Source organism: Vanellus vanellus (assembly GCF_965231255.1).
Source record: "Vanellus vanellus genome assembly, chromosome: 3".
Taxonomy (NCBI): domain Eukaryota; kingdom Metazoa; phylum Chordata; class Aves; order Charadriiformes; family Charadriidae; genus Vanellus; species Vanellus vanellus.
The window spans coordinates 84,778,736-84,793,520 of NC_138907.1; the positions used below are offsets into that span (position 1 = coordinate 84,778,736).

Here is a 14,785-nt window from a genome sequence, read left to right on the forward strand (position 1 = left end):
GTGCACATCATTAGTATGTGCATTATAATTTAAAACTGAGTATTGATGACTGCTGCTGCTGATCTTTTAAAATCTCTTACAAACAAAATATAAATAGGAGAGCCAAAAGAGGATAGCTGCTAAATCATGACACAAGGTTCCCTTTTCCTTCTTTTTTTTTTTTTGTCTTTTCCTTTCCTCTCCACTTGGACTGAAGTTTCTTCTGGCTTCTTCAAAAAAGTGCACACACACGCTCGCGCGCGCACACACACACACACAAATTAATTCCAAAACCATGTTTCTAAATTTCCAATGGACTTGTATTCCTGGTGTCTTTTCACATGATCACAAGCAAGACATGCGTGTGATTCCCAGAACCTTGGAAGATGCACTGAGAAATCCTTCTTCCAGTTGAAATAACTAAGGTACATCTTGTTATTTTTGTCAAGCATCAGAAGATATTCTGCCAGCTCTCTTGGGGAGAGAAAATCTTCCACGTGTATGAAAGAGTCTGCTGGAATGTAATTCTCATAGTTTTCTCTGGAAGGACCCAGTACAACTGGTACTGATCCGGCCAGAAGAGCGTTGTAAAGTTTTTCAGTAATGTAATCTTTGTGGATTGAATTTTCAAAAGAAAGGTAGAATTTGCAGGTGGAGATAGTTGGAATCAAGTTTTTATCATTGACGTAGTCCCCAAAGGCTTGTCCGTAGGTATGGATTTCAATGTATTTGCTAAGCTCATTGTAATACTTGACTCGAGCGTGCTCAGGGTTCCAGTTGCTTACAACCCAACAGACTAAGTTTTCCTTGCTTGGCACTTCAAATGTAAAGGAACTTGTACCAACCATCATGAAGCCATAAGGCACCTGAATATCTGAATCACGCCGATAAGTCAGGGTCAGGTTAAAGAGGTGTTCAATGCCACTCTTTTGTGGAGTATGAGTTGGAGACTCCAAGTTCATCCAAATCCATTTCTGGAATGGTGGCCTGGCTTGCTGAGGTAAATTAGTCAGATCCCAGCTAATGTCCCTGTGATGAATGAGAACAGCATGGGACTTGTTATATAGTGAGCGGTCAATAGTCAGATGGCACCCGTGGATATTGAACATTGTTTGGCAGGATGTTAGATCGAATGTCTGACCAAATGGCCAAACCCAGATCAAAACAGTAGTCTCATTAACATTATCTGTTTTGGAAGAAAAGAAGCTCTTCATTTTCAAAACTGAGCTGGCTGATTCTATAGGACCAGAGATCCAGCTATTTGTTGGTTTGATATAAATTAGTATAAATGCCATGAAACAACCAAGGACAATGAAGATAATAAAGAATGGCCGGAAAATTCCTTTAGATGTTGATGTCATAATTTGTTCTGAGAAAAGAGAGAGGAAGAGAAAGAGAGAAAATAACATCAGGTATTAAATTACATATACATATCCTGTTAAAGCAAGCAGACAACAGACCTGAAAATAGATAGAACTTCAATATCACTGAGCTTTAACCTCAGAAATTTCCTTTGAGTGGAGAGGGTATGGGTTTTTGCATGCTATTCATGACAAAATATTGGATAATGATGTATAGTCTAGTTGGAGGCCTGTAACCAGTGGTGTCCCCCAGGGGTCAATACTTGGTCCAATTTTGTTCAATATATTCATTAATGACCTGGATGAGGGGACAGAGTGTATCCTCAGCAAGTTTGCTGATGATACCAAACTGGGTGGGGTGGCTGACACCCCAGAGGGCTGTGCTGCCATCCAGTGTGACCTGGACAGGCTGGAGAGCTGGGCAGAGAAGAACCTAATGAGGTTCAACAAAAGCAAGTGCAAGGTCCTGCACCTGGGGAGGAAGAATGCTAGGCACCAGTATAGGTTAGGGGTGGACCTGCTGGGAAGTAGCTCTGAGGAGAAGGATCTGGGGGTTGTGGTAGACAGTAAATTATCCATGGCCCAGCAATGTGCCCTTGTCACAAAAAAGGCCAATGGAATCCTGGGCTGCATAGGGAAGAATGTGGCCAGTAGGTCGAGGGAGGTCATTCTCCCCCTCTACTCTGCACTGGTGAGGCCACAACTGGAATACTGTGTCCAGTTTTGGGCTCCCCAGTTCAAGAGAGACAGGGAACTGCTGGAGCGAGTCCAGCGAAGGGCAACTAAGATGATTAAGGGCTTGGAGCATCTGCCTTATGAGGAAAGGCTGAGAGAGCTGGGACTCTTTAGCCTGGAGAAGAGAAGGCTGAGGGGAGACCTTATTATGGCATACAAGTATCTAAAGGGTGGGTTGAAGGAGGATGGAGCCAGGCTCTTTTCAATGGTTCCAAGTAACAGGACGAGGGGCAATAGGCACAAGTTAGAACACAGGAAGTTCCATTCAAATACAGGGAAACACTTCTTTACGGTGAGGGTGACAGAGCACTGGCACAGGCTGCCCAGGGAGGTTGTGGAGTCCCCTTCCCTGGAGATTTTCAAGACCCGCCTGGATGCAGTCCTGAGTAATGTGCTCTAGGCAATCCTGCTTTAGCAGGGGAGTTGGACTAGATGATCTCTAGAGGTCCCTTCCAACTCTGAAACTCTGTGATTCCGTGATTCCGTGATTTCTCTTCTTCACATTAAAAGCTAATTAACATAAATTAAAAGCAGGATTTTAATGCATCTTGTGCTTGATAGAAATCAGTATATACCTCGAAAAGTCCTTTTGCTTAGAACCTAGGCCAAGAGTTTAAGAGACACCCAAGACAGACAAATTTACCCTTTGATTCTGTTCTTTTGTCTGTTTAAGGGATAACTGCTGCAGATTTGGTCCATTCATATTTGTGTGTATATATGCATGGAGGATATAAGTTTAAAGGAATGAAAAAGGAAGGTGCTGAAACTTAATTCTGTAATCAATAAGACTGTTAGAAAACTAGTTCATGCCTGATGGCTACGTGGGGATGAACATTCACGTCTTCGCCAGAAGACTCCTAAAATACCTAGGGAAGAAAAGCAGCAATAGAGGTTCTCAGCTCTTCCATATGCAGCCTCACATAGTTTCCCCATAAAGAAAAATGAGTAAAAAGATGTCCTTAAAGATTTTATTATGTTTTCATGCCACAGCCCTTAGAAGAAAAGGCTCCAGGGACACCTTATTGCAGATTTTCAGTACTTCAAGGGGGCTTATAAGAAAGATGAGGACAAAGTTTTTAGCACAGTCTGTTGTGATAGGACAAGGGGTAATGGCTTTAAACTTAAAGAAGGAAGATTTAGATTAGATAGAAAGAAGAAATTTTTAAAAACGAGGGTGGTAAAACACTGGAACAGGTTGCCCATAGAGGTGGTAAATGCCCCATCCCTGGAAACATCTAAAGTCAGGTAGGATGGGCCTCTGAGCAACCTGATCTAGTTGAAGATGTCCCTGATTATTGCAGTGAGGTTGGACTAGATGACCTTTAAAGGTCCCTTCCAACCCAAACTATTCTGATTCTTTTATCTTTGTGAGGTACCATTTTTTCCATGGGGAGAAAGGCCTTCTTTGGCCTCTTTCTGGTTGTCTCTTCCTGAAGGAAGTGATAAATCTCTTGCCAGAAGTTCTCTTCCATACAGTTCTTGTGAAACCTAGAAAAGTTAGGGGTTGCTTATTGCTAACCTTTGCTCCTGAACGTAGCCCTGAAACTCAGAGGAGTTCTAAAAATAAAAACAGTTAACCATGTAAAGAGCAATATGACATACAGGGAAAAAGGAGTGGAAGTTAGTTGCCAAAAGAAGTGGTCTGAATACACTGCCCTACTGTAGAAAGGTAAGTCTGCGGTGCATTTCAATGATTATAAAATTTCTCTGGCTTTCTTTTTCTGCATATTTTTTAATTATTTGTTTGGGTTTTTTTTATGTTTACTAGCTAACTCCACAAAATTTTTTATAAAAATCCCACCCCTATATACATACATAAAATATATAATATAAATAAATAAAAAAATAAAATATTCAAAGTCACAGAAAGAGAATTTCAGGCCTTTTAAGCCAGTTTTGTAGCTCATCTCCTCTAACCTGTGAAATAAGTAGTTAAATTCAGAATGAAGACATGGTATAATGCGATTCAGAGGTCCATTAATGCAACATAACTTTGCTGCTTTGTGAGTGTAAAAACTGATGCGTGAGGGTAGCACTACAGTTACAACAAAAATGTTTTCACGTTCACTATTGAGGAAAGGAAAAAGGAAGGAAGGTCCTGCTTATCTTTACTCTATAACTTGAGGAAAAGGGAATTTGACACAATATCTCCCTTGTTTTTGGGAAGGCAGATAATCTTAAATTTGGTTTTAGTTATTGTGGTGGGTTAACCAGGGCTCGTTGTCAGATATTCACCCAGCCGCTCTTTCACTTCCCCTCCTCAACGGGACAGGGGGAGAAAACAAGATGAAAACCTCGTGGGCTGAGGTAAGGACAGGGAGATCACTCACCAACTACTGTCACAGGCAAAACAGACTCACCTTGGTGAAAATTAATGTAAGACGAAAGTTAAATGAATACTTCCCCCCAACTTCTTCCCAGGCTCAACTTTCTGCTTCATTCCCGATGACTCTACCTCTTCCCTGTCCCTGAGCAATGCAGAGGGATGGGCAATGGGGGTTTGTGATCAGCTCACAATGGTTCCTCTCTGCCACTCCTTCCTCTTCACGCTTTTCCCCTGCTCCAACGTGGGCCCTTCCCATGGGGTACAGTCCCTTCAGGAAAAAAAACTCTGCTCCTGCGTGGGCTGTCCATGGGCTGCAGTTCCTTCAGGCCATATCCCCCTGCTCCGGCGCGGGGCCCTGCCCAGGCTATCTACTCCACCGTGGTCCTCCGTGGGCTGTACGGGAATCTCCACTTCAGTGCCCGGACCACCTCCTCCTTCATTGACCTTGGTGCTCACAGGCTTGTTTCTCACATTTTTATTCCTTTGTTCCTCACTGCCTGTCCCTTTCCTAAATGCGCTTTCCCAGCGGGGCCACCATCTTGGCTGCGGGGCCCAGCCCTGCGCTGCGGCGGGTTGGTTGGAGCCGGCGGGAGCCAGCTGGAACCAGCTGCTTCTGGCGTGGGGCAGCCCCGGCCTCTCCTCACAGAGCCTGGTGCCAGTGCCTGGGCACAGACACCCAATGCAGTTATACAAAATATAGCGTTATCTTGAGTCTGACTCTTTTGTGTTGGCCCCTTTCTTTTGGACATAGTTTAGCAGGTCCTCTCTGCTTTCAGCAAAGTGATCCCGAAGGGAGTAAAGGGGAGGAACTGCTGTGTCCACGGCTTTTCCACTTATCCTCATCAGTTAATATTCCCATGAAATAAATTTGTGGTTTTACAGCAACATTGCACTGTTTTTTTTTTTTTTCAGCCTACGTTGATTTTTACTGGAAATACGTCTAGAGGGGAGTTTATGACCCATGAAAGCAGACGGCTCTCCCCTGCCTCACTGCAGTGAAAGTCAGACTGGGGTCTCTGAGGAAGAAGGTTGAGCAGCTCCAGGACATGAAACTCAAGGAAAAAACAAGAGGCTGAGTTGACCTTCATGTGACTCACTTCTTCATTTCTGTGCTACTGAAACCAACAGGCAGAATAGGTATAACTTTTTCACTGAACAGATAACATGAGTTGAGTTTGAACAATAGGTTGGGAAAGGTGTCTATTCACAGAGACTGTTCATTTTCTAGGGATTGAAATGGATGGGAAATCAGAAAAGGACCATAACGTTGTGCCTTGTAACTTAGCCGCCCTCCGGTTAAAAGCCCTCTGACAGAAGCCTCTCTGAAAGGGATTATTTTACACTAAGCTTTTCTGCTAATTAATAAAAAACCCTGCATCATCACATGGCGATTCTTGCTACATAGGAAATGACCAGATATTATGTGTTCTGTTCTCTGCTTGAAATTCTAGTGTGTCCACGGCATTGTATTTGTGTAGGAAGCTTTTGAATAGTAATGCCAAAGTGAGGAAAAACACTTGCTGTTTGTGCAAACCAGAGTACCAATATTAACATCTCACAATGCTAAGAAGGTGAGTTTACCTATTTTATCCCTTCCACATCTGTTTCCTTGCTTTGGTTTGCTGCCCTGTGAACTCATGTGCCCCCTACTGCTCTGGGATCATCGATATCAGATTTTGCCTTTCACCAAAACACTAGCCTACAGCCAGGATAGTTCTTTTTAGTTTTCCATCCTGTGGATTCAGAGGACTAACTGTTCATTACACAGACTCATACATCCATTAGGAGATGTATAGGCATCACTAGCGTGCTTCACTTTGAACCTATTGCTAATGGGATGGTGGAAAAGGGTTGTAAAGGCAAGACCCATTAAAACCTGGAATAAGAGGCTTGCAAAGGAGCAGAAGACCTGAGCAGACTTCTAAAAATACCACTTACACATACCCTGAGGGACTGGACAGGATTTTGCCATAGAATCCTGTCTTTCTATTCCATTTTGTGGTAACTCCGGTAATAATTATTAAGATGTGCACTAGGAATAGCAGTAATTTTTCAGGATGAAGTGCTAACCTCAGAAGCACTAACTTCTGTGCTCCACAAAGAAGACTGAGGAACCTATGGAATGGACCAGCAAACTCTGCCTTCATGGCTTTTGGGACTGTGTCCTGTACAGAGTCAGGCAGCAGCACAGTGAAGGAATGTGGTAAGCACCTGTTGACAAATACTATTTTCTTGAGAAGTAGCTTGTCTGTACTGCTTAGAAGTATAGGTTGTATTTTTTTTGTTTGTCCACTAGAATTCATGGATTTGTTTTCCCACGATATTCTCCAAAGTATGGACTCTTTTCCATATTTACTTATTTCCTTTTTCCCTTTTATGCCCAAGATAACCATCAATCTCCTGTTGTGATTCTCACTATAAAGGTGATGCAAAGGAGACATTTGTTACAAGACACCCAGCCAAGTAACCTTAGTTCACCCTTCCTCTTTCACGGTTTTCCTTCCACCACAGAAGCACAAATTTCCTTTTTTCAGATCCCCTCCCCCATCAACCTCTGGCATGCCAGGCTCTGAAAAGAAAAGTTTGTCAAAGAAATGTGTTTACTGAGACTTTCACCAACTGGAAGAATTCGGTACTTTTGTTAGTTTTGTTATAAAGTACATTTCAGAGTGTTGTGGCATAGCAAGTATTTTCTAGTTGCTTTTTTTCTCAGATGAAAGTGTAGTATTTCATCAGTACAAGACTATTTTTCTCGGTACAAAACTTAGCAAGGCTGCTTTTTAAGTGCAAAACTTGGTATTCCATCAGCAAGCAACTCCATTTAGTAGCAGCACAAACAGGGAGATAGTAACAGGGTACTAGCAATGTTAACCCCAAGTACACCAGGCAAGGCTTGCAAAAATATATGTCATGTTCACTAAGAAATAAAATGGAATTTTATGTGAACAGTTCTATCATTACTTTATTACAACAATGACTTCTCAATCACTGCAGGTGGGAGAAAATGTAACCTTTTTGGTCAGTAATATCAGTGCCTGTTTCCCTGGTATATTTTTACACCAGTTTCTCTGCTATGTCCTCAAGGTTTTGCCAGTAGCCCAAAATATATCACTACTTGCAGAGGTATAACTTTCATTACTGAGATTTTCTGAAGGAAAAGGACAGTATTATAAAATTAAGCTGGAGCAAAGATTTTTGAAATCATAGACACTGAATAATGAATAAAAAAAGACACTTTTCTCATCTTAGAATTCTTAAGTGTTTGGGGCTAAGTCTTATCTTCATCATCACTCAATCTCAGGATAACTCAAGAAGAAATACTTAACAACCTCAAGACAGTCTCTGAGGATCACTCCTGGGATCAAATGGGGCATTTCTGGCACAGAGGACTTTCAAGACTGAGGAACAAAAGCAGAAGGAAGCAGAGGTGTCAAAGGTAGGCCCATTTAGAAGCAGACAACTTGCTAGGTAGATATTCTGGGACTATTAAAAGGAAGGTCAAACACAGTGGGAACTGATAGGAATCACAAGCAAACAATTGTTATTGTTAGAAAGAAGGCTTATTTGAAATTGCTCTCTCTGTCCTCTGGCACATTTCACCAGCCTCTGGCCATGGCATATCTGCATTTATGCTAAGAGCTGTGTTTTCTTAGATCAGGCTTCCAATTAGCTGGAGCTTTTTCACCTGCAGTATTAGAAGAAAACTGATTGCCTCAGGATAGCCCGAGTGTGACTTCTTATCTCCAAGTCACTGCTGTGTGGACATGCCCCAAACTGCTCTTGCTTTAGCTCTCCGAGACTAAAGAATGCCCTTTTTGTTGGAATTAACTCTCATCGCTCCCAGTTATGCCTCTTCTGTCGCAACCAGAATGGTGGATATTTTTTCCCCCACTATCCAAACATGGGCTTGCTTCCACGCCTTTCCATGCCTGTCCCACAGATTTCTGAAAGCAGCCTAGTATGAAAAGGCTCAACAGAGCTGCATACAGCTAAAGGCTGAAAGCTGAATGAGCTGCTAATCTCAGACTGCATATTTTTATTCTATTGTTTGCAACATTCTTTTTCCTCCCCTCTCCACCTCCTTTGTTTTCGGGTTATTTGTTCAATTCCTCAGATTCCAGTTTTGTGTATTTGTGCTTTAAGAACAGTATAGAAGTATTTTATTCAACAACGGCTTTTTTTTTTTTTTTAAGCAGTTTTAGAAAAATGATCTAAGAACACCCTGAGGACAGGTAGCCTATCAAGATAGATTGCTTAGGGATGGTGCTGAACCTATCACTGGGTACTGTTAAGAACAGGTTAGACAACCACCACGAAGCAATGAGAGATCAGATTGTGCCCCCAGGTCCTGGGGCTGGGCTAGATGACCTCACTTGATTCCTTCCAGCTTTGTGCTCGGTGATAATATTAAACACAGATTCTTGTAAAATGCACCTAATAAAAACACAAGCTGGTAGTCTAAAACTCCAAAGGACTGCTGAATAAATGGGTAAAAAAATCCCCCATCTTGAAGTTTGTCTTACAAACTATGAAATACCCATACTGTACACAGTGAAAATATGAAGGAAACTGAAAAATTGCAGGTACAACAACAACCAAAAAGTCCCTATTTTCGAAGGCAAAACGTAAAGCTTCCTGTCAATTGCTAGCTGGGGTACTGCTGCTTTTTTGAGAATCGCTGAATTTTGTCCCCTCAGGCCTCGCTGAGGGAAACCCTATTCTCGGCTCCCTTCTCTCAATTGCTGTGCAGCACACAGCGTGCTGCTATGGCTCAGCAGCCCCCAGCCTTCCCCTGTGATTGTCATCTATCCTCTCCTTCTCCCCAAGGCAGTCACACACTGTCACTCTCCAGCTGCTTAGGCAACAGCTCAGTGGTTCCTTTCTGCAATCCAACTGTACAGCAAAAGGCATTAGCCAGGGACGCAGAGTCTCTCAGATTCCCTCTCAGAATGGCAGAGGGAAATGGCTACAGCACTGCTGTTCATACTGGAGTGTCCCTATCTCCACCCCCACTGCCACATATGTAAAAGAAAAAAAAAAAAAAGAGAGAAGTGGCATTACCCAAAAATTCTACCTGTAAGGAACTTTTCCAGACAATCTGGCACTACTGTCAGGACACCCCACTCCACACTGCGGCTGTGTTGCTTTCTAATTATGAGCTTTTAGGTTTGTCTTGGAGGGAACACAAGTACTCTCCATTCCCTCCTTGGCACAACTGCATGCATACGAAGCTATCAGAAACCTCAGCAGCTTTGCCAGCCTTGGTAACATGCAGAGACATGACATTTTTACCTTAACTTCCACATTGGCTTGTCCACATCACAGTTTGTTTATGGCGGATAGCGTTCTGTGAAAGGGGTGGTGGCTTTCCATACTCTCCTAGTTACAGAAAACGGCATTCTTCACCACTGTAGCTTAGTAGCAAACTTTATCTGCCTTGCCAGGAAAGTGCTTTTTCTCTTCCTGAAGATAAAGCTCATCCTAGCTATGCAGCACAAGCCAGTCCACAGTTCTTTCGAAAGCCCTGAAAAGGCTCTGCACCAAATGAAGCAGATGAAAGAAAAGCTGCTCCAGAAGCAAATGGTCTCTTTCTCCCTTCTTTCCATGTGGTTTGGGGACAGCAAACTGCTGTTCTCTCTGATTCTGCCAGAACTGCAGAAAGAGCTCTTCAGCAGCTTTGTGGCTGGCTCGTAAAACAGTAACTAGCCAGCTGAAATACGAATAACATACCTGCACAAGCTATGTATTTGTGATGGCCACCAGCCCACCAGAAAGCCCTAGTTAACTCACCGTAGCTGGGAAAATAGTGCGAGCTAAGCCAAACAGAGATGGACCATGAAGTGACAGAAGAAGAATCATAGGCTTTGCTTTGCCTGTGTGCTAAACTCCACATCCCAGAACCACAGTTGCTTCTGGCTGGTTTCCTAGTATATAGTTCCCCAGTACAATGGAAAAATACCTCCCCATGCAAAACAGACAAATCGGAATCAGGAAAGAGCAGAGGATGCCCGCTTATAATAGTGAACACTTACTGTAGGGGACTTTACTTCTGTAGCAAGCAAGACTTTTGGAGCTCTAAGCACCAGCTGTTTGTGTAGGTATGATTAGAGGCTGTGTGCAGTAGTTACACTGCTGAATCTTGCTGCATAGGCAAGCTCGAAAATTTTAATTGGGATTGAATGTTGCTTTTTTTGCAGATACAACTGCATAGATCTGGAGGATTCTGCCAGTGGCAGCATAACTCCTGAGACAGCTCTGTAGCCTAGAAAGAAAGCCTGAGAGGCCTCTAAAAAATACCATAAAATCCTCATAATCTGATCTCTACTTAACATTTCACTTCTCTGCCTGCCTAGCACCTTTTCCTTAAGCAACTCATTATACCTCTGGGTTTGGGATCTGTACTGATGTAGTTGGTATTTTTTTAGGATGCAGGTCAATGTTCTTGCTTCAATTTGCGAAGTCTTATGTGCTATGGATACTAGTTGCCAGAGAGACAACAACTGCCCTAGAGAGAAAAGCAAGCAACTGAAGTGCAATCTGCTCTGTGGCTGAAAGCGAGGGTGGCATTTCCTAATACAATCAGAAGGAAAGTGGACAAGAGAGGTGATGATTTAAAGGCCTGTTTTTTTTTTTAAATATGTCCATATTCTTTGCAAATAAGACTTTATTTTTTGTTCTTCCCCTCACAGGGTGGAAGGAGGGACATTTATTTTAGAAATCCAGCCAAATGAATTGGATTTCTTGACTATTCTGAACAAAGAAGTAACCAAGTGTTGTTCAACGGGACTCATGATGGCCAAGAGTCCTTATCCAGGTTCTGCTAGTTGTTGTCTAAATGACTTGAGCAGAGCTCCTCACTGCTCTATCTTTCATGAAAGAGCATCAGTGACTCAAAGCTTCAGGTTATAGTCTGTGTATAGAGACTACAGATCCTTCATATCATGAGATACTTAGTGCCAAAATGATGGTCGCTTGTCTTCCATCTGGGAAAAGTGCAATTCAAGTAAGTGATGTCATGTAGAGCACTTGTAAGTTTAAGGACATGAGCACTAAATTCATGGACATGAGCACTAAATTAATGGACAATTGGCAAAATGTAAAAACAGCATGAATCATTTTCTCATTGTGCACCAACAGCTATGTTTTCAAGGTGACTTGTGTTGGTAGTGATAACCATTTTAAAGAAAGAGGTTGGTAGGTGTAAGGTAGAAGGTGATTCTAAAACAAGACTCTTAAATGAAGTGCTTTTTCTTGCTGGAGCAAACAAATTAGTAAGTCACCATAAAGATTAGCCAAGTTTGGACACTGAAAACAGAACAGAAGACTTTTAAGAGTCCAATCTAAGTGGATTCTTGCTCATGCACAGAAAGAAAGAGCAAGATCCTTACACAGTAAATTCAGAATCAATCCTCATAATATTATAAGAACTTTAAAGATATGCACACACACAAACAGAAACAAAAACTTAATCCCCCGAAACCTAAAACATTAAATAGCAAGAATGAGAGCATATTTTAAAAAGAATATATATTTTAGATAGTATATATTGTAAAACCAGCAAAAATAACAATCCCTAAACCTCTCAAACTGCACACTTCCTCCGAGAAAACGAACTCGCAGTTGAGAGAAACCAGTGGTTAATTTCTTGGAGTGTCTCTTTGTGTACATAACAAAAGGAAGAGCAGAGAGCTGGAACTACTAGTATAACAAGCTGAGAAATACAAAGCTGAACAAAAAGTCTCTGAAAAGACTTGTTCTGTAGAAAAGAAAAAAAATAAATCCTTCAGTCAAGAAATAGCAAATACATGAGGGGAATGGGTTGAAGGAAAGGTAGTCTGAAAAAATCCTCCAATAGTTACAACCACCTACATGTTTTAAGATGATGTTTCCTTGTTACTACTTACTGTCCGGGCTAACATATGCACCGATGCCTCTGAGAGCAACTCTCAAGGTTTGAGTACGGGAATGAAGAATATTCTGCACAGGCTGTTGACCGTACATTGTGCAAAGCAGATCAGTAGCTAGTGCAGAGATCATACTTCATTTTGAAAGACTCGCATTATTTATTATTTCTTAGTGTATTGTCTTCCTTTTATGCTTGTTAAAAAGAGAAGTTAAATATTTGCAGAGTATGTTAAAGCAGTTAATTCTGATGTTTAACTACTGGATTTTACTGTTATACATTATTCTACTCTTAATAGACCAAAAATTCCATAATGAATTAATAAAATTTTTACCATTATATTAACAATTTAATGCAAAATTATTTACTATATCTTGGAAACATAATTAGCCAAGCAGTCTTTTTCCCACTTAAGGTTTGCAGCCCATAGTCTTTCTCTGGTACAATGCTACTGAATATGTTAAAAACAGGTATTTAAACAGGGTAAAGAAGGAATTTTCATTTGTTCCTACTACATAAGGAAGACTTTATATAGCTATCCTACTCAGAAAGTAACTTTCTAAAGAAAGTCAGCAGAGATAGCTAGGAAGAAATACAAAGAGAAAGAGAGAGAGCAAGGGAAATAAATTGGAAAAGGGTAAAAAAAAGAGCTAGATATGAGGTCAGTAGCACTCTATTTAATTCTGTATTCCTCTGCTTTAAGGGCATCGGTGTAAAGAAAAATGATGGCAGGCAGTTGCCTTTGCAAACAGTCTGTGAATCCTTGCAGTTAATACAGCCTAGTAAATGCGATGACAAGAACGATAAGAGGGACGTAACCCCCCAATTGATTAGGCTACCCCAAGTCCTAAGGAGCCCCAAACCAGAAACAGGCACTACTAGTAGAGATCAAGGGAAATGCTGCTGTCTGTCTCCGAAACTGCAGCCCTGAAAAACCTCTGCTCATTTGTCTCTTAATGCTGGTCATGCTTAAGCTTTCTCTGTCTCTCTGCCTTTCAGGCTCCTGTGCACTTAGCAGCCTGGTGCCAGCACATCCCCAGAAGGGGCTCATTCTTCACAGGGAAGGGCCATTCAAAATCGATAAACTAGCTGTTCCCCCAGCTCTCAGCCCTGGGGATGCAGATGTGCCTACAAGAGCGGACTCCATCTTAAATGCAGTGGTAGCAGCTGCTTTTCGTTTGTCTGATTTTAAAGAAACGGGCATAGGATGAAGTCCCTTTATGCAGCAATTGAAGCTGGGACCTATTACATATGAATCCTACTTCAGCCTGAAGTGATTCAGACCTAGATATCTCACTTTCCTTAAAGATTTCCTCGCTCCTAGGTGGCAATGGCTGTCGATTTTAAAATGTGTGAAGAGCTTTAGGATTAGAGGAAACGAATCCTTTCCTCGTGATTGGTGTCCTAGCTGCTAATCGAGACACTACTATTTTCCCTTGACCTCCTTCTGTCTCTTGCCTATTGACTCCCTAATGATTTATGCCCAAGGGCACATCTGCAGCAGTAGAGGGTGTAGTCAGCTTCCTTCTCTGTGCAGTTTACAACCTTGTAAAGGGAAGGTGGCAGAAGGGGTTTGAATCTCCTTTGTTGGAAAGATCACAAACCTCGATCTGTATTCTGGGTGAATCCTCCTCTGGCTGTGTTCCAAAAGGTGTAATTCCTTAATTTCTTCATAAAAGCAAAGGCTAGCTCCCTGAGCTCGAGGGAGGATTCCCAGCTCTGAATCCCAAGAATGACCCACTCCTTCAGAGCGCTGGATGTGCCTTGGTGAGGGATGGAGGAAGACACATTCCAGTTCTTTTCTGGGCAGCTTCTTCAACTGCTTGTGCTGTGTGCCTCCACCCTTAGGTACCTAAGTTCCAGCATGAGGTAGGTGGTCTAGGCACCCTAACGAGGCTTTTGGGCTAACAGTCAGCCATGCTAACGCTCAGTGCACAAGCTGTTTTTTGAGTGCAGCCTTTGGTCTTCATGATCAGCTGTAGTCAGATGTCACAGAAAGCAAAATTGAAAATACCACAAAGCCCCCTGCCCAGCCAAATTAAATGAGGTTTCTGCCAGAATAGATAAGTTCTCATAAAGGGAGTGTAAGCAAAAGCAATAATAACAACAACAACAACAATAACAACAACAATAGGAAATCTGGATCTTACTGACCAGCATCGTGGTCTGATGAAGGACAGCACAGTTTTGCCAGGGCAATTCGAGCCTGCTGGTGCCTGACAAGCCATATATAGGGCAGAGAACAAAGTGGTAGGACTTCCTGGCTGTTCAACCAGCTTAACTTGGGTTTAGTTGAGTTGAATTTAATTTGGCTTAATTTAAGTGTTAATCACATTCTATTTCATTTTCAACACCTTTAGAATTAGAATAATTCTAGCATTAGAATACTGACATTTTTCCTTTAATAAAATACTTTAAAATCTGCAAACTAAAAGTACCGTACAAGTACTTTAGTAATAACAATACTTCTGCTTCTGCAAT

The 14,785-nt window shown here is 41.9% G+C and overlaps 1 protein-coding gene across 1 annotated transcript in view; it reads right to left on the reverse strand.

Annotated features, from left to right (window-relative positions):
* Positions 1 to 260: 260 nt before the first annotated feature.
* The window catches only part of FUT9 (fucosyltransferase 9), a gene marked incomplete at its 3' end in the record, with an annotated part of 110,053 nt that continues 95,528 nt past the window's right edge, over positions 261 to 14,785 (reverse strand). The window contains exon 2 of the mRNA XM_082480575.1: positions 261 to 1,348. Coding sequence (XP_082336701.1) covers positions 261 to 1,340 — 1,080 coding nt within the window. The 5' untranslated portion in view covers positions 1,341 to 1,348. The remainder of the gene's footprint in view (positions 1,349 to 14,785) is intronic.